Source organism: Epinephelus fuscoguttatus, linkage group LG24 (assembly GCF_011397635.1).
Source record: "Epinephelus fuscoguttatus linkage group LG24, E.fuscoguttatus.final_Chr_v1".
Lineage (NCBI taxonomy): Eukaryota > Metazoa > Chordata > Actinopteri > Perciformes > Serranidae > Epinephelus > Epinephelus fuscoguttatus.
In genome coordinates this window covers 21,822,094-21,840,420 of record NC_064775.1, presented here as the reverse complement: position 1 = coordinate 21,840,420, position 18,327 = coordinate 21,822,094, and the positions used below count along the sequence as shown (strand labels likewise).

Below are 18,327 nucleotides of genomic sequence, written 5' to 3'. Positions count from 1 at the left end.
TTATCCAGAGAACAGGACGTTGCCTTACTGGACAGCAAAAAGTCCCTGTATTAATTCATTATGGATTTACCACTGTAGTATTAAAAAAGTCCCCATTCCATGTGTGTGTGTGTGTGTGTGTGTGTGTGTGTGTGTGAATGGTAATATTTCCAAAATACTTACTGTCTGTGAGCCAACTTGCTTAAAAGACTGAGCTCTTCTTTGTTTTTCACCTTCTCTGTGACTTCGAGATGCTGCATTATATCCACGTATCTAAGTCCACAAACAGGACACTGATGCCCAGCTGTTTTATTGCTGGGCCTTCTTCTGGGGTGAGGAGACTTTGCTGGCACAGGATTTTTCTGTGCTTCGGCCTCCTCTGGTCTCTGAGTTCACATGGAAGAGATGGAACAAATAACATGATGATTTACAGAAATACAAACTTAATCATGTCAAATGTTGCACTAAAATTAGGCGAATTGCTACTTTTTTTGTCCAAGAAAAATGTTTTCAAAAGTAGTGAAAGTGGCATCATCTCACCTGATTGACAGTTGTTAAAATGTTTTGCTTGCTATTGTTATTTTTATTACTATGCACAGAACTGAATTGCTGAGGTTTGCACAATAACTGCCCTTGTTTGGAGATAACAGTAGCTCAGACCTCTATATATTCACAAGTTGTCACACCCTCTTCTCTCCCTCACTATTTTCACCAATTCTATCATTATCATATTAACTTCAAGGTTATGTTAATGCATGTGTTTCAGCTCAAGTTAATTCACTTGATTTATAAAATGTTGTTATTTTATATGTACATCTACAACTGCCTATTTATATTTCCAGAAGCATCTTTAAAACAGCTATAATAATGTGTTGAAATTGGTTCACATGCATTTACTTGAGTTGATAAACAGGAAAGTTAACATGTGAAGCCGCACAGTGAAAGAAATACTGTCCTGTAAAGTGGATCTGTCTCCCCCTGGCGTTTCTTTTTATCAAGAGTAATTGACTGCTGTCTATTGAACCCTCATGTTATATTAATGCATTATAATTACAAAGCGACTATTATTTTTTTTTGTTATTATTGTCATTAGGCTTGCTCAATAAATCCAGTTATAATTAGATAATGTCAGACCACTGCATGAAGACACGTTGTTACACATGCACCCTCTTCTCTCCCTGCAGGTTTCAGCAATGGAAATATTTTATATTTAATATTATTTCATATTTGCTGGCTTTATGGGCTAAATATCAAGTAGCAAGAGTTCATAGTAAAATTGATGTTCTTTGCTCAGAACTACTACAGATGATACAACAACAATTAAGGACAATGTAGTGGAAATAGGACTCTTTAATGTTTTAAAGTTTTAAAATTTTCATTCTGCAGTTTGAAATAATTCATGCAGAACAAACGCTATCTGACACGTTCATTTTAATGGAAGGACAAAGTCAGGTGAGCTAACTTACCTCTACATACGCCATTATATTCCCTGTTAGTTATTGAGAAGTTATTAGGACTGATAACAAAAACTGAAGCACACATTAACTTTAATATAACCACAAAGTAATTATTATTGCCTTTTAATTTATAGGGCTGATATCAGTCATGGGTAGATCACAATAATGCACAGAATGAGCACACATGCACATATTGCAATAATGGCATTGTAACAGCTGCTGAATTACTCATAATTGTATAAGGATGTAGTGCCAATATTTTTTTTAAATATCAAGTATAGTATAATTAATAACATTGCAGGGATCAAGTGCTTGACTTTTACAATAATTATATTTTAAAAGTGTAGGTGCAGTGACTGTGTGTGCACCTGACCTTTTTTTGGGGTTACTTTAAATGCCACTGGAAACACTACATGTCTCATAATCTCATGGGATGTGCAAATGTAGTTTTCCATATAGAGATAATGGCTGATAATACACTTTCATCTGTACGCTGGGTAACATGGTTTACAGTTTAGACAGCTGAAGAACAAACATGTATTTCTGTATGTTGGAAGTAAAATAAGTGTGCACTGCTATTTTTCCATAATCATTTCCATTATTGTACAGGGCAAGAAGATGCAAGAAGCATTAACAGCATTATCAGGCCCCGCCCCCTCATGGAAAGCCCCTCCTCCTCCATGAACCCCGCCCCCCCTGGCACCGCCCACTCCCCTGCACTCCTGTACCAGGATCAGGTGCCGCTCCCCCCTCCTCCATTGCTACACCTGCCATATGATGATGCTCTGCCCCCGCCACCTACATGCCCTCTGCTCCTCCCCCACCCCCTCTTCCTCACCCCGCTCATCCTCACCCCACCCACCTTCCCACTCTTCCTACCACCCCTCCTTCCCCCCTCCACCCACCGGGGGGCACTACAGGCTGAAGGACATGCGTCACGAGTCGACTGCCTGGCCCCCAGCCCTGCCCACATGGTTGGTTACATCACAGCCAGCCACACACTGCACACCCCCCCCCCCCCCAGCATGTGACACACCCACATGTCAGAGAACATGTTTTCAGAGAATTTCAAAATAAAATGAAAAAAAAAGATTCAAAAAAATGTTAAAGACTTTTCCCCGACGGCTGAATCGCCTGTATTTTTCTTTTTCAATAAGTGCCAGAAATCTTTATTGACAACCATCAAGCTTCACATCTGTGTCAGTGACTTCCTGTTTGAAACGTTAAATCCGTTGAGTCTTTTGTTTAAGGAGCCAAAGTAAACCTCAGCCAGCCAATCAGAGGGAGGGGCGGGGCTTTAGGCTGGGCGTGGTCAGTCCCTGTTATTGATGGGGGATGTTTTTTTTGTTTGTGTTTCTGTAAATAAAGTTTGTTTCAGCAGCAAACGATGACTCACTGTTTATTTGCACTGGGACCAGGATCCTGTAAAACGCCAATCAGGACCAGGACACTGGGTCACATGACGACACAGAGGAAACAAAATGAGCTTTGTGAAGTTGACTTGGAATATTTACCTGGTCTGTCTGGTTTCAAATGTGGTCAAAGTTTTGGCAAGGGTTCACTATCAATTATGTATTATGTCACCCATGCACTATTAATCAAAATACAAAATAAAATTGTCCATCACACCCTCACGGATGAAAGTCTGGAAAATGTGAGTTGAACTTTTGAATGATGTCAGACAAAGAAACAGTGAGGTGGTGAAGCAAAACGCAGGAGCCGGAGAGTTTAAAGCCAGGTGGCCTGCATTCTTTCATATTGATGAGGTAAACACATGCTTGCCTTTTCCCCTCTTCTTATTGTGCAATTTCAATATGCAGCTGTTAAAATTTAAAAAAAAAAAAAGTCTGATAAGGTAAAACAAAAGATGACCAACATAAGGAGAGAGAAAAATCTCCTGTAAAGGAAGCAGTTCATTATTTTGGCCACTTGAGGGCAGAAGAACTCTAAGGCAAGATACTCTTCTAACTTCTAACAGATAAATGCTGGATTCCAGCAGATTACAACACTTCCACTTGAGACAAACTTCATGGTACAGTTGGACAATCTTTTACCCCAGCTGACATCTGTTTTCCAGAAGAAGGGAGGTGTTTCTGGCCAGAAACTATCCAAACATCTGTAAATCTGCGTATAAAAAGTTATGGAATTTTTTTCATACATGCTTCATACACTGTAATTGTATTGTCCATATGTGATCAGACAGGTGCCAGTTCAATCCTGTTTTCTCAGGTGGTGATAATAAGATCGGGCTGTAGATGTACTAAGTAGTGATGGCCAAATGAAGCCTCATGAAGCATTTTCTTTATTTTCTGAGCCCACTAGATGGCGCTCATGGCTTAAAAAGAGAGGCTCAAAGAATGGCAATTCAGTGTGCTTTCAACCTTTTGATGAACAAAAAGTGCCATGCATCATAGCACGGAGACAGCGCTGGTCACATCCTACTACAGAGACTAGAACATCTACTTGGCATTAAAGGAACCGCGCTGAGCTGCTTTAGGTTGTATCTCTCAGATCGATTCCAATTTGTACTTGTCAATGATTTCAGTTTTCAATTTTATTTATTTATATAGACACTTTTATTTATTTAGATAGCGCCTCTATCAACCCAATCGGTCGCGGTAGATGACCCCCCACCCTGAGTCTGGTTCTGCTCGAGGTTTCTGCCTCTTAAAAGAAGTTTTTTTTTTTTTGAGAAAATTTTGAATTTTTTGATACTTTCCACAAATGCACATTGTTGCCATGTGGCAACAAATAACCAGCTTATGACTGAGTTTAATGTGAATATCAGAATAGGGTTTGGGTTGAGTTTAAGGCCACACAATGCTGTCTCTCACCATGTGTGCTACATGATCCCAGACTTCAACACAGAGAAACTGTTGTGATATGTGGTCACTTGCCTCCCTCTAGTGGACAAAAGAAGCAATTACACCTACAAACCGTTAAAAAATAGTGCAAAGTTGTAAAAAGTAGTCACTTTGACCTCAAATTAAATGGAAATGCTTTCATATCAACACAAAGACAATAGTTAGATTAAGGAATGTTTCACATGCATTGTTTTATGCGTGGCTTTTTACTCCAGTAACGTTTTTCAATGTTTAAACCCTTTGTTTCTCCAATAAACAAGTTTGAGAAGACAGTTATTTTGAGTTTGCACTTTTTTGTAACCCTTTCCATGTCAATCTTATGTTAACAAGACTTCAAGGCGTTGTGCTTTGTAGCGAAAACATTTATTTAAAACATGACCGCGAAACAACACAAACTGAACCAACTGTAAGCATGAGAGAAACTTAATAACAACAACAACAGCAACAACAAATCTTAACAGACCACAAAAGAAAAATGAAAAAAGGGCAAAATAAAACAAAGTAACAAACAAATAACCACCTATCTCTAACTATATACCAAAAAAACTACCTAAGGAACTATTAACAAATGATGCACAAGCTCAGTCTTCTTATTATAAAGTGTCCTTCTGTCCGTCCGGACAGCTCAAGTGGAAGACCTCAGGCTTCACGTTGAAAGCCTTGCCAGAGTGGTTCATGCGCCTGCCAAAGGTCTCTTTCCCAGGTTGACACTCACAGGGGAACGTCTCCGCATCCATGCATAGCTTGGTGTCTAGCCTGCCCTTGAAGATGAACAATAGGTAGCTCATTCCCTCCTGCTTTTCTTCCATCATCTTCTTCCCCTCTGATTCTGAGATGAGCTTCCCGTGATAGTCACAGACGACATCCCCTTTGGAGAACGGCATGGTGGCGAAGATGCCTGTGTAGGAGAGCGAAAGAAAAAAAAATTAAAAAGCTGTTATGTTGCTGCCATGGCAAAGTCATTACAGGAACGTTTGCATTGTGCTTCTCTGTCTTTCCTCACCTTTGCCCTTTGGTTCTCCAAAATCTTTCAAGTTGATCCCCTTCCACTCTTGCTCAACCACTGACTTGATAATGGCTTCGTCATCTTCAATGGCTGTCTTTAAAAGAGAGACCCACACCTGAAGGACGTCTGGGAAATTGGGGACATTTTTCTCCCACCTCTCCTTGGCCACAATAGCTTTCACTTTTTCTTCCGTCGGTCGGTGTCTGCCACAGCAAGCTGGAAAGAAAAACAGTGAGTGCATGAGTGAGTGAGTGAGTGAGCGAGTGAGCGAGTGAGTGAGTGAGTGAGTGAGTGAGTGCAATCAAAGGAAGACACTAAGCATTTTTCACAGACAGCATACAGTACCTGTTTGACAAAGACAATGCCGGTGCCTACCTGAGACATGCAGCACACACTGTTCCAGTTGCGTATGCCTCCACTTGAAGTAAAATGAATGGTCATCCCCAAATCCGGCACTGACCCGGTCATCTTTGGAGGGGGCGAGGGCTCTGAGTGTTATGGGGAAGTCTTTGATAAAAGCTTCCAATCAGTCCTCAGGTGGGGCATTCACAGACAGAGAACTGCAAGAAAAGAAAAGCACATGTCACCATCAGGTAGTTGTGATGCTAGACGTGTTGACGTCAGCACCGAAACTGACAATGTTTACCTTTGGTCTCTGGAGGGCGTCCCCGTGGCCTGGCACGTACCAGACAGTGATTTTCTTACAGCTGTGTCGTAGAATAGAGGGGGAAAAGAAAAACAGAGAGAGAGAAAAGGAAGTTTTAAGTCAGAGCTGTTGATGTTCAATGGTTGCAATATGCCTTGTCTGACGTGTAAGAACAAGTTAACTAACAATACTAGGACTAATAATTACCAGTTACAAGTTACATAAGCAACCTGCTAGTTCTGGTCACTTAACGAGTGAAACTGCCTCAAGCCGGTTTAAGAAATGTAAAGTACACTCACTGGTTCCAGAGACGGTCCAAGTCGGACATGACATTGGCCACGGCACCTCCCTTCTTTCCAACGAAGAAGCAGCCCTTGTCACCCTGCACTTGAGCTTGCCTCTTCAGGCAGAGCGGCCTGATGCCCGTGAAATAGGCATCAAACCACTGTCGGTGGGAAAGGAAATGCCAAGCTGGTTTTTCAAATCTTGCGGAAATGTTGTTTGACTTTAATGTTAAAATAAAAACGCTCAACTCACCCTATCCTCTTCTGCACTGATGACCACTGTGTCCTCCAAGTGTGATTTAAAATTAAATGACTTAACACTATAATAATAATTTGATTATGGGGTGGGGGTGGTTCATTCTAGAACATGCGCTTTAACTAGTAGCAGCACAGTCTGGTAGCTCTGCAGTGTTACTTAGCTTTACTGAATTTTTATTATATTTTTCTCAACTACTAATAGATAGCTTACTTCTGCGAAGAGAATTTTTTATTCAAGAGAGGAACTCTAATGTACTCACTCTCAAGGTAACCTAAACCTTATCAAATAATATGTACAGCTATATTTCACAATTATCATCAAATATTTTCTTAGAGTAATGTTTGAACACTTGTAAAACAAGTCTTAGGCTACATGTATCAGATGTGCAAAGGGAGCTGTGCTGAGCTGTGAATAGTTGTCCGAGGTAAGTATGTTCCTACTTGCAAACAAACAACTTTCACAGGCTCCCGCCAAATGCTGACCTATTTGTGCTAAACAAAAACAAGATATTTACTGATTACTTGGAATAATAAATGATAAAATACATTTATTTCAAAGATATATCATAGAAACACTCAGCCATACATGAAATAACATAGAAAATGGATATTGGTCATTTTAGACCCATGTTGTGCATTAGAAGGGTAGTGATACAAAAAGAGTTTTTATTCAAAAAGTAAGAAAGGAAAACATAAAATAAGGATGTATAATGATCAAAAACAAGTTAACTGAGGAAAACCTGGAATACTGAATGATGAAATTAATTTGTTGCAAAGATAAAGAACATAAAAACTCAGTCGGGTCACTTAAGACCCATGTTGTGCATCAAAGGGTTAAAAACAGAGTTTACAAAGGGCTTTGACAGACAAAGCAAAAGCAGTGCAATGCAAAGCAAAGACATGATAGAGAAAACAATAACAGATCTGACCTTAAGAGGACGGCGGCTGAAGACAAAGAAAAACACTAGAAAGATGATCAAAAGATAACATTACATAAAAGTAAGTCTGTAGAAATGAGTTTTAAGAAGTGATTTAAAAGAAGTTGCTGATTCTGCGAGCTTTATCTCCTCAGGCAGGTCATCCCAAAGTTGAGGGGCCCTGATGGCAAAAGCACGGTCACCTTTAGATTTAAATAACCTGAGCATCGTAGTCAACTGCTATCCACCATTAGCATAACATATGTAACATTCTGTAATTTACGTGCATAGAGTGGCTGGTAAAATGGCAAACATATGCAACCCGTGCATTCATTTTTTGGGATATATAAATTGTCATTGTCACTTACTGTCACAGTGGTAGTCAACTAGCAAAAGTCAGACACGGCGGCAGCAGCGCTTAATTTGAGCCGGAACGTACTGGAACACACACCAGGATCTTTTCAGAAAAGGCCCTGGTGCGTTCCGGAACTAATTTGCATGGGTCTAGAACTTTTCGCATCCAAAACTACATAGAGTATTGGCTGATGTCACTAGTGTTGCAGGGTGGAGTACCGTAGTACTATAGTGCCTCACGTACCACTACTGTGGGATAAGTTTAAAGTCCAATCGCAAGATTGTCCATGCACTGTCCAATAACGGCACACGCTGGCCACCTGGCACTCAATATGCTGCTGTAGTGGTTTGTTTTCCAGACATGTGAGCATCTTTGAGCAGTGAAAGTTATTATTTATTACTTTTTATTTGTCGGCAGTGATTTGTTTTCCACAGAGCTCTACCTGCGAGCATTTTATTTGCATTTGCGACTAGCCTACAGCGGCTCCGCGACGCAAGATAACGGCTTAGTGGCGACAGAGAAGTCCGACTCCAGGTCCAGTAATTTCCTCTTTCGTTGGTGTCATGACTGCCCTGGACAACTGAGCCGTGACGGTAAACAGGTATGTGGCATGTCACATTCACATTTCTGTCTTTGTGGCGGGTAACGGTCCACAAACCTCACCGCACTTTAGGGACTGTTCTTTGCTTATGAAGGGACTGTTCTTAACTTGTCAGAGGAGGAGGGTGGCTGGTTGATTTTTATTTTATGTATTTATTTTGTTTCAATCCCCCCTATGTTAATCACTTATTGATGCTGTTTTTGAAGTATGAATAAGTCAATAAGTAATTTATTCCATTGAAATATCATTGATGTATTATAGAAAAGTGATTTATCTTTTTATAAATGACAAAAGGCACATCTGCCTCATTTTTGCTGTGGTATCATGATACTACTCAGAACCATGATACTTTCACTGGTATCGTACCGTGGGTCTCAATTTTGGTACCGTGACAACACTAGATGTCACAACCATTCCATTCGGAGTTGCGCAGTGAGGCTGCTCGGGTGCCGCTTAAAAAAGTGTTCTCCGACTTTTGGGACTGGGGGAACACTGCTCTCTCAGAGGCCCAAAGTGTTCACCTACTTCTAATTTTACAAATTAAGCACTGGGCAGCAGTCAAATAGCAAATGTCCTTCACTTGTAATGACGAAACTGATGAAAATGCCGGAGTCCTTTTGGAAACGCACAAGTTTGTTATTTCAGGGCCTGACACTGGAGGTGGCCTGAGAGAGGAGCCTGCACCGGAAGCAGCCTCACGGTGGAGGTCTGCAGCCAGACCATTCTCGCAGCAACAGCCTGAGCACCTTGTGTAAACGTCGAATGTTCAGGATGGTCTCCTCTTCATTCAGGTCGACCTTGAGGTTAAAAGAAGGGAGGATGAGGAGGGCACATTCAAATACATCCAGCGGAGCTTTAGCAGCTCTTCTTCTTCTTCTTCTTCTTCTTCTTCTTCTTAATCACCTCCCTCGCCTTCCTTCTCTTTTTTTAAAAAAATATCTTTCTCCTTTTCCTCTGAAAACATTACAGTAATAACCAGTCAATAATTTACACTCTGTAACCTTTGGACCATATTAAACTGTATCTATATCTTTAATTATTACCATTTGTTCTGGAGTCTGATGGGGTTGGGGGGTTGCAGGTGGGGCGTTGCTGCCTCTTGGCAAAGCATGTTCTGCAAATCAAAGACATGACTAAAAATTATTTGCCCCCATTCAAGTTATAACTCAATTGATATAATTTTGGGTATACCATTTCTAGGGACAAAGGGTACCCAAATTGATATGTTCATTCAGGGACAAAATAATTCAAATAAACACAAGAAGTTTGTGCTCTAGAGAAAGGATCAGCACTCAGTGAATAACCTCCTAAGCCCTATGATAAACTATTATGGCAAGTCTTAACTATACAGACCAGTGAGCAGTGATAACTAGCATGTCTTTGGGGTCATCAGGTGGGAACCTCCTTTCACCAGTGTTTTGTCTAGTTGGTCCCACGACACCTCCAGGAGGCTAGACAGTGATCTCTAGCATCCAGGCTCCGTACATGCGAGCTCCATATAGGAGCCAAATATGTTATTGTGATCATGAAACAATGAATTATTGTTCACTCTGTGTGTGATGGGTGTTGCTGTGTTGTTACCTGGGGTTCAGGTATAAAGGTAGCTACGTCACTGTTGTCGTCAGGTGTTTGACCCGGAAGGGCAAAAGGTTTTTGACCGCTGTGGCGCTAACTGCCGGCGTTTTCTTTGTTCGATCAGTTGTCAATGAAATCGGAATAAATGTGTTTTATACTGCATCAGAGGACCAGCGTCCGGACTCCTTTACTGAACATCAAGAACGGTTACGTTAGTGTAAGAAACCAGTAAGTTAGCGAGGCGCGTCAACCAGGTTACTCTGGGTCAAGCATCTCAGTAGCTTGAAGTATCAGACTTAGCTCCTGCACTCCAGGTAGAAACAGTGCGGATACTACCTTTCCTAGCACATTCACCATACTCTATTTCACACGCTACATAGCATAACTCCGATATTAGCTAACGTTAAAGGAGATAGATAAACTCACAGGATCAGCAAACACACTCACCTTGCAGCATGGGGTCCGTCCCAAGTCTCTTAAATTACTGCTAGTTATCTTACCTAGCCGACTTTGCTAGCTGTTTAGCCCCTCCCGCCTAGGAAAAAATGCGAGGAGCTAGCGCTAGGAGCGATGAGCAAGCATTGTCGGTTTAAGAGACATGAGACGTCCTTTCCACTGAAGCATCATGTGAAGCGACGTCCATTCCTGATGATGGCGGCTGATATTCGCTGACCAAAACAGTAGTCCCCACCCCCCGCCGTCATGACTCTGGTCACACACTTTTGCATGTAGCAGCCGCACATCACCGACAGTCCGATGAACAACGCAACGGGTTGTGACTGAAATAAACCTAATTGTAACATAACAATCTTGCATGAAATATCATTACTCTTTGAAGTAGGTACGTGAATTACAGCGATTCATTGCAAATTATGCATGTAATGGTTACACTTGTGCTGTTTCTCCGCCATCTCGTTCAAATGTGCCAGATGTAGAGGGCGGGTATTTATACGTCATGGCGTTCAGCTGAAAAACTCTTCCGGATAGGAAGCTCTCGACCATCCTAGCTCGTAGCTGCTTAAAGCTTGCTGCTAGCTCCTAGCGCTAGCTCCTCGCTGCACAAATAACTTGGGACTTGGGACGGCCTAGAAGATGGCGGACCTCAAACAACTTCCAGTTCAAGCGAGGAGCTAGCAGTAGCACTATAAAAATAAAAGACTTGGGATGGACCCATGGTCTCAAACAAAAGGGATTCACATCTTCTTCTTCTTCTTCTTTTGAGAAGGCAGACTAGACGCAACAAAGGCGTATACCTGCCACCCATTGTCCCAGGCAGGGCTCGAGACTTGGGATCCACTCACCTATGGTCCGGGCCTGACCTCCGGGGCCCTGGATGGGTGCTCAAGTGTGAGTGAGAGGAGCGGAGATGAGTGCGGATGTCAGGTTCTATCCTTAAAAATCTATGATGGCCTGTTTGGGTAGTGTGTGTTTCTCACATTATAAGAAACATTACAAGAGGAAAATGAGTCGTGTTGAGCACAGCTTAACGCATGTAAATATATGTCAATATGAAACACAGATGAGTTTATATTTGAAATTGATTAAAGTAAAATTAAAGGCTTAGGAGAACACCTAGGCTAACTGTTGTCTTTGTGTTTTCAACAGCTCCTGCAGTCAACATGGTCACCCATTAAACCCAAACACTGGCAAGCGGTCTAACAGTAGTGCTGAGATCAAAAAGTGGCCCAGTATCCAACTTTGGCATCAGAAGGTGGTGGATGCCCCCCATGATGCCAACCATCTTAGACAGCTCAATCACGACACCATCAACATCGTAATTAAACTGAAGGTGGCATCTTGGCTCCAAAACATGCACTGCATGAATTGGAATGCGGATGTCCACATGCAAGAAGTCTGAAACACTGGGGCACCTGTTGACACTGTCCAACAGGTGTCCCAGTGTTCATGGCCCCGGCAATAGACAACTCATCTGGCCAATACATCATCATGATCAGCTGTAGACTCTGTCGATGTTGACTGGTCGAAGTCCAGGGATGAAACGAGGCTGGGTTAGAAAAGGAGCAGCTGTAGACTGTGTCGATGTGCATTCGTCGAAGTACAGGGAGCAAATGAGGCTCATGTAAAGCTACAGACATAGGGATGGGTAAGGGAAGGGTAAATGTTTTTAAATGATTTATCGTCTTATAGTTTTTAACTGTTTCTAACCTTTTGAGATGTAAATAATATGAAATATTGTCATTTTCAATGCTCACATTAATTTATTACCATGAATTTAACTGGAATATTTGTCATTTTATATGAATTTCAATAAGTCTTTTAAAACTTTTTAAATCTTTTTAATGTATCGTCTTATAGTTTTTAACCGATTTTAACCCTATGAGCTCATAGCCAACAAAAAGGGAGACGGACTTTGCTGCCCAGACAACAAGCACCACCCACAACCAGTCCCAAAGTGTCGGCCTTCACAGACAACCTCAATCATTCTGTTGTGATTCCCATCATTGATCTTTTGATCTCGATGACTCCCCCTGCCTCATCTGTCAACTAGGGATGATAACCAGGAGGTGAGAGCAATGAGGGAGGAGCTTGAGAGGAAACTTGTGTCAGACGGACCTCACCAGTCTCACTGAAACTGTTCTGTTAATTTAACGTATACACTGTGGGAACAGGTGATCTGCCCCAGACATCTAAGGGCATCACAAATCTGTTATTGCTCAGTCAATCCCGGCCATGCCCCCTCTTCTTTTTCTCTGAGCAGGAAGAAAAGAGAAGATAAAGAGCAAAATAAAAAGTGAGGGGATGAATGTAAAGAAAGCGAAGAGAGCATGAGATGAAGGGGAAGGAGATAACTTAACTGTTAACGTTTAGTTTCTGCAGCGGAGTGTTTGAGCATGAGTGTGTCAATGTGTGCGTGGTATGTACATGCAAATGCTATAGGTGCTGTAGTGTGAGGAAATGGCTGCAATTACACTGCTTCAAAACAACTTCATCTGATCAGCAGAGGTACAAATATTTTTTATGGAAATCTGGCTCACACTGATTTGGATATACACTAACTGAACACAATCAAGCAACATCAGTGTGAAAATGTAAAGATACAAGAGTCGGACTAAGTTATTCAGTGGTTTCACTTCGACCATAATGGGTTAGGGGTTTAAACTATCTCGATGAGGATTAGGAGGGTTAGGAGTAGGGGACTCAAAGTCCTGTCCCCTGGATTAGGGGACAAGACTGGTGTATGGTCCATCACCCTGTAGGACTCCCCGCCAGACTGGACCCCCCTGCCTTCTTTCCCTCTTTGTCCTCGTACTTGCTCTCTTTGTCTTCTCTATTGTTTATCTCTATGTGGAGAGTGTTGTTGCAGGAGACATATCTGAAATGTTCATGGGTGGTTAGTTAACTCACTGGTTACCTGGGCGCAGCGGAGACTCTCAAACCGAACTGATCGGTTAAATCTGACCGTTCAACCGCTAACGGGACGTTAAAGGTGGAGGAAACTAACGCAGACTCGGTAACTGTCATACTCACTTATTTTGAAATGTAATCTGCGTGTGAGTCTGCTGAGGCGTCTAAAAGTCTGCGTCTGTGAAATACAGTAAGCAGCGATACTTTTCTCCCACCGACACTCTGGTTAGGGGGTTAGGAATAGCGGTTAAAGGGATAGTGCACCCAAAAATGAAAATTCAGCCATTGTCTACTCACCTTCATGCTGAGGAAGGCTCTGGTGAAGTTTTAGAGTCCTCACATCCCTTGCGGAAATCGGCAGGGGCAGTGGCTAGCACACCTAATGGCTGACGGCGCCCCAGACTAACGTCCAAGAACACAAAATTGAAACCACAAAATATCTCCAACATGCTCATCCGTAATGATCCAAGTGTCCTGAAGCCCCGACGTAAAAAGTTGTTTCGAAAAACATCATATGTTTTTAGCCTCACTGTAGCCTGTAGCTCTGACTGCTTCTCTGTGCTCTGCGATCACGTGTGCGCGCTCAGGGTGATCGGTGATGCACGGTCTCTGAAGAGCAGCAGTCTCGTCAGTACTGATGTCCAGATTCTCAAGTGCAGGCATCGCCAATTCCCAGTCTGAGCAGCAAAGACTTTCCTTCTCCGTTGGCATTGCTTTGCATTTGAAACAACTACACCACCAGGTTTCCAGTGCTCGACTCCGGTATTCTGCGGCTGGCTGAGGGTTAGGCTCATGAGCTGCGGCGGCTGCTTTGTCCATTAGCCTGAGTTCTGTCCGTATACTCGGGCTCAAACAAATACGGCTCAGCAAAGAAATGCTGTTCCTCCTCAATTTCAAAGTCTTCAGACATGTTGGGCTGTCCTTTGCTAAAAGACCGTAGTGCAAATTATCTTTTAGCTACTGTGGTTACTGTTGTCTCCCCCTGCGGTGCACGTGCCATGTGATGTAAACACAGGTGAGCAAAGCTCATGCTTTCGCTGGTCTCGCGCAAGCACGTGCACGTGAACGCGGAGCACAGAGAAGCAGTCAGAGCTACAGGCTACAGTGAGGCTAAAAACAGAGTTCATTTGACGTTGTTCCAAACAACTTTTTATGTCAGGGCTTCAGGACACTTGGATCACTACGAATGAGCATGTTGGAGATATTTTATGGTTTCAATTATGTGTTTTTGGACGTTAGTCTGGGGTGCCGTCAGCCATTAGGTGTGCTAGCCTCTGCCCCCGCCAATCTCCGCAAGGGATGTGAGGACTCTAAAACTTCACCGGGGCCTCTGTCGGCATATGGGTGAGTAGATAATGGCTGAATTTTCATTTTTGGGTGCACTATCCCTTTAAGGGCAGTTTGCCACCAATGACCCTCTGGGTCAAGATTTCATTTGTGAGTAACTTTTGATAGGAAGGTGCTAGAGACTTCCTATCAAAAGGAAGTCTCTACCACATCAGGATGTGCCCAAAAATTGACCCCAAATTTCAAGAAGTCACTCAAGACCAGCTTCTCAATATGTAAAGGCTCATAAACCCAACATCTAGCCTTAAGAGCCTTTAATGCAAAAAACTCCGAGTCGATCTCCAGGTGGCATCGAACACTAACAGAAAACTCACAGAGACCCTACCGTCCAGCATTCTGAAGCCCAACCTTCTAGCGTCTGCCCCAAGGCTAGTCCCTTTCAGGGGTCTTGTAGTGGCCTTGAACCATAGTGTTTCAATTTAGTGTCCGGCACAGGTCATCCAATGCTACTTTGTAGCAAAAAACTTTATTTACCTTTATTCCCCCACTGGCGGAGGCTTAAGAAGCTCAATAAGCCATTAGCCAGTATCTGTAGACTGTGACTAACAGACTGTGCAAGTGTATGACTGAGGCCTGTTCAGCCAAATATAAGTGTATTGCACTAGCTTTTGTAAAAACTAACGTATATGGTGGCCCTAGGACACATGACTTGTATATCTACCACATCAGGACGTGCCCAAAAATTGACCCCAAATTTCAAGAAGTCACTCAAGACCAGCTTCTCAATATGTAAAGGCTCATAAACCCAACATCTAGCCTTAAGAGCCTTTAATGCAAAAAACTCCGAGTCGATCTCCAGGTGGCATCAAATTTACGGCAGCTTTTCTGAAAAGTTGCGATGAAAGTGCCAGTGTTTTTAGGCATTTCATAATTCAACAATTCATTAAAATGAAGGGAACTAAGCCACTGAGCCAAAAAACAAAAGATTTCAAGGAGTACAGAAAATGTAATAAAATATGCTTTATTACACAAATGTGCACCTGCAGGATACAAAAACATCAGTTGAAGACATTATGAATGTCTGAGCCATCACATCATATAAAACAGTGTACACTGACAGCTCACAGTAAACATTGCCAAACAATGCAAAATCAAGTTCTTTTTTGAGTAGGCCTACCCAGACATAACCTGAGTGCACAAAAATAAAGTAATATGGTATAAATTCAAAAGTGTGCTGCCTTTCCGAGTAAACATAGCACAGCCTTGGTAACACTGTACTTTGCTTGACCTCAAGTCAGTATGAGGAGTGAATCTAAATACAAAAATCTAAGTACTTTTTTGTTTGTTTGAATATGAAACAAAACAATCACATTAATCACAAATAAGGCTAAACCCTGCATTCTTCTGAGTAACCATAATTTAACAGATATCTATGGATAAAAAATTAAAGTAAGCAGGATGAAAATGCACAGGCTAAGTATGTTGTAAATGCTGTAAATGTAAAACAAAAAAGGCAGTTCAAAAACTAAAGTGCGATTCAAATTATCTCAGTGCATTCTTCTCTGTTTTAATGAAATAATACAATTTCTTTTGGGCAGATATTCATGACAGTAATGCTAAATACTCTCAGCAATCACATAATAACAAATAAAGCATCGACCCATTTTAAAAACATGTTTCCTGCGTCCTCCATACTAAACAAGGAAGTGGGTTCGATGACGTCAGATCAACGTTTCGCGGGTAACGCTCTGTGGACGTTATTCACATCAGCTGTAGGACTAAAATCAAATTGAACGCCCCCCTTCACATTCATGGGGATATGGTGGAGGAGGTAAAAAACCTGAAATTTCTGGGAGTCACATTGACAAACCAGCTGACATGGACCAACAACACCTCACAGCTGGTCAGGAAAGCCCAACAGAGACTCTTTATTCCCGAGGAAACTGAAGTGGGCCAAACTACCACCAAAGCTACTCAGCTTCTATCCAAGAGCTGTGGCCTCCATTACCCCAGTCACCCCAAAATAGAAAATATATATACATATTGTCCTATTTATGACAACTGTATTTTATTTATTTATTATTTTTTTATATACAGTTTATCTCTGCATAATTTATTGCACTGACACTTTGCACCTAACACTTTAGGTTTTACTTGCTGCTACATCATTTTCTGTTCCTCTTATATGTTGGACTTTTTTTCTCCTGTTATATGTTGTACTTTCTCTGACAGAAATGGAGTTTCGTTGTACATTTTTGTACAATGACAAGAAAGACTCATTCATTCATGAATGTTTTACCATTTACTGTTAAACACAAATTCACATGTCTGAATTTGGAGCAGAACTATAAACAAAAACAATGTTTTTTTTTTCTCACATATAGTTTTTCAAATGTGTGGCCCCTGGATGTCCTCATCCTCGTCCTTTGAGTCTTAAATGTTTTTTTTTCTCTGTAACACAAAAGTGAAACACTCATGCTATGCGTGTGACCTTTGTCATATATAACAGAAAATATTGCAGGTAAATCATTGAGTCCTCAGCTCTCTCTGAAAGTAGGGAGAATCTGCCAACCATAGTCCAGTGAAATCTACCAAGATCCACAAATCTTCTGTATGATTTTAGTTTTCCTTATCTAATTTGGTGTGAATTAAATCATGAATAATAAATACACTTGGCATTATAGCAATATTGCTGCTTACCTTTGACTGTTCCCTGGCTTTCACATCATTTTCATCGATCCAGCCCTTGACTTTTTTTTTTTTTTTAAATTCAAGGGTAACACATAAACCAAAATAGCTCAAGCATTCAACATGCAAAGGTCTCAGGCTACCAAACTATGAATATATACTAAATCACTGCTCTCTGGTCATTGACACCAACAGCACTGAAGATTTTTCACTTCACCATACTCTGACACTTGATTCATTACATCTGCATTCATTAGCCAGTCAACATCAAGGAAACAAGTCCTGGCTCAGAGTACACATCTGACGTAGCTACTGATTGTCGATAGTAAAAGAAACAAATTCGGTTGGCCATGAAGAGCTGGATACAGAACCACCACATTACACTGACCACAATGATGATGATGATCTTACCTCATCTGTCTTATGGCCCTCCTCCTCCTCAGGGCTGCAGACAATAATCTCTGGCACATCCTTTTTCATGGGCATCTGATTGAAAAGACATATCATGAAATTTGTACAATTTTATATTGAAGGTGCTCATACAGATAAAATGGGCAGTTTTCTCCTGTTCAAAGCAGGAAAAGCTCGCACACTGATCAGAAAAATGGATTGTCCACTCCAGAGGTTGGTGGATGTTGAGGTAGCATGTTTAATGGTCCATCAAAAATATATACAAATATATATAACAAGTGCTACCATAGTGTGAAAAACAAAAAGAAATAAAAGAAAACTGACCAGAAACGTTTTGGCTACACAGCCATCCTCAGTCTGCCTAAAGGGCAAATCCCACACCTGTGCTCTATTTGTAGATCGCGAGTTTCAGCCTGGCCAAAAGGTTCTGTTGCTTCTCCCTTCCTCCAACAGCAAGCTCTTGGCGAAATGGCAGGGGCCATACAGCATCACCTGGAAGATGGGCCCAGTTACCTATGAGGTCCATCATCTGGACAAGAAGAAAGCCAAACAGACCTACCATGTGAACCTTCTGAAAGAATGGAAGGAGCGTCCTCTCCAAGCTCCAGGAAGCAATTTGCTGGTGAGGGAGGT

General features: G+C 41.7%; 1 protein-coding gene across 1 annotated transcript; it reads right to left on the bottom strand.

Annotated features, from left to right (window-relative positions):
- Positions 1–4,813: 4,813 nt before the first annotated feature.
- LOC125884640 (uncharacterized) lies at positions 4,814–17,763 on the bottom strand. The gene is made up of 5 exons (XM_049569617.1): positions 17,695–17,763; positions 6,252–6,397; positions 5,682–5,794; positions 5,304–5,522; positions 4,814–5,198 (listed from the first exon to the last, which is right to left on the bottom strand). Exons 1-5 carry the CDS (start codon positions 17,761–17,763, stop codon positions 4,894–4,896), a joined length of 852 nt encoding a protein of 283 aa, XP_049425574.1. The 3' UTR covers positions 4,814–4,893.
- Between the last annotated feature and the right edge of the window lie 564 nt (positions 17,764–18,327).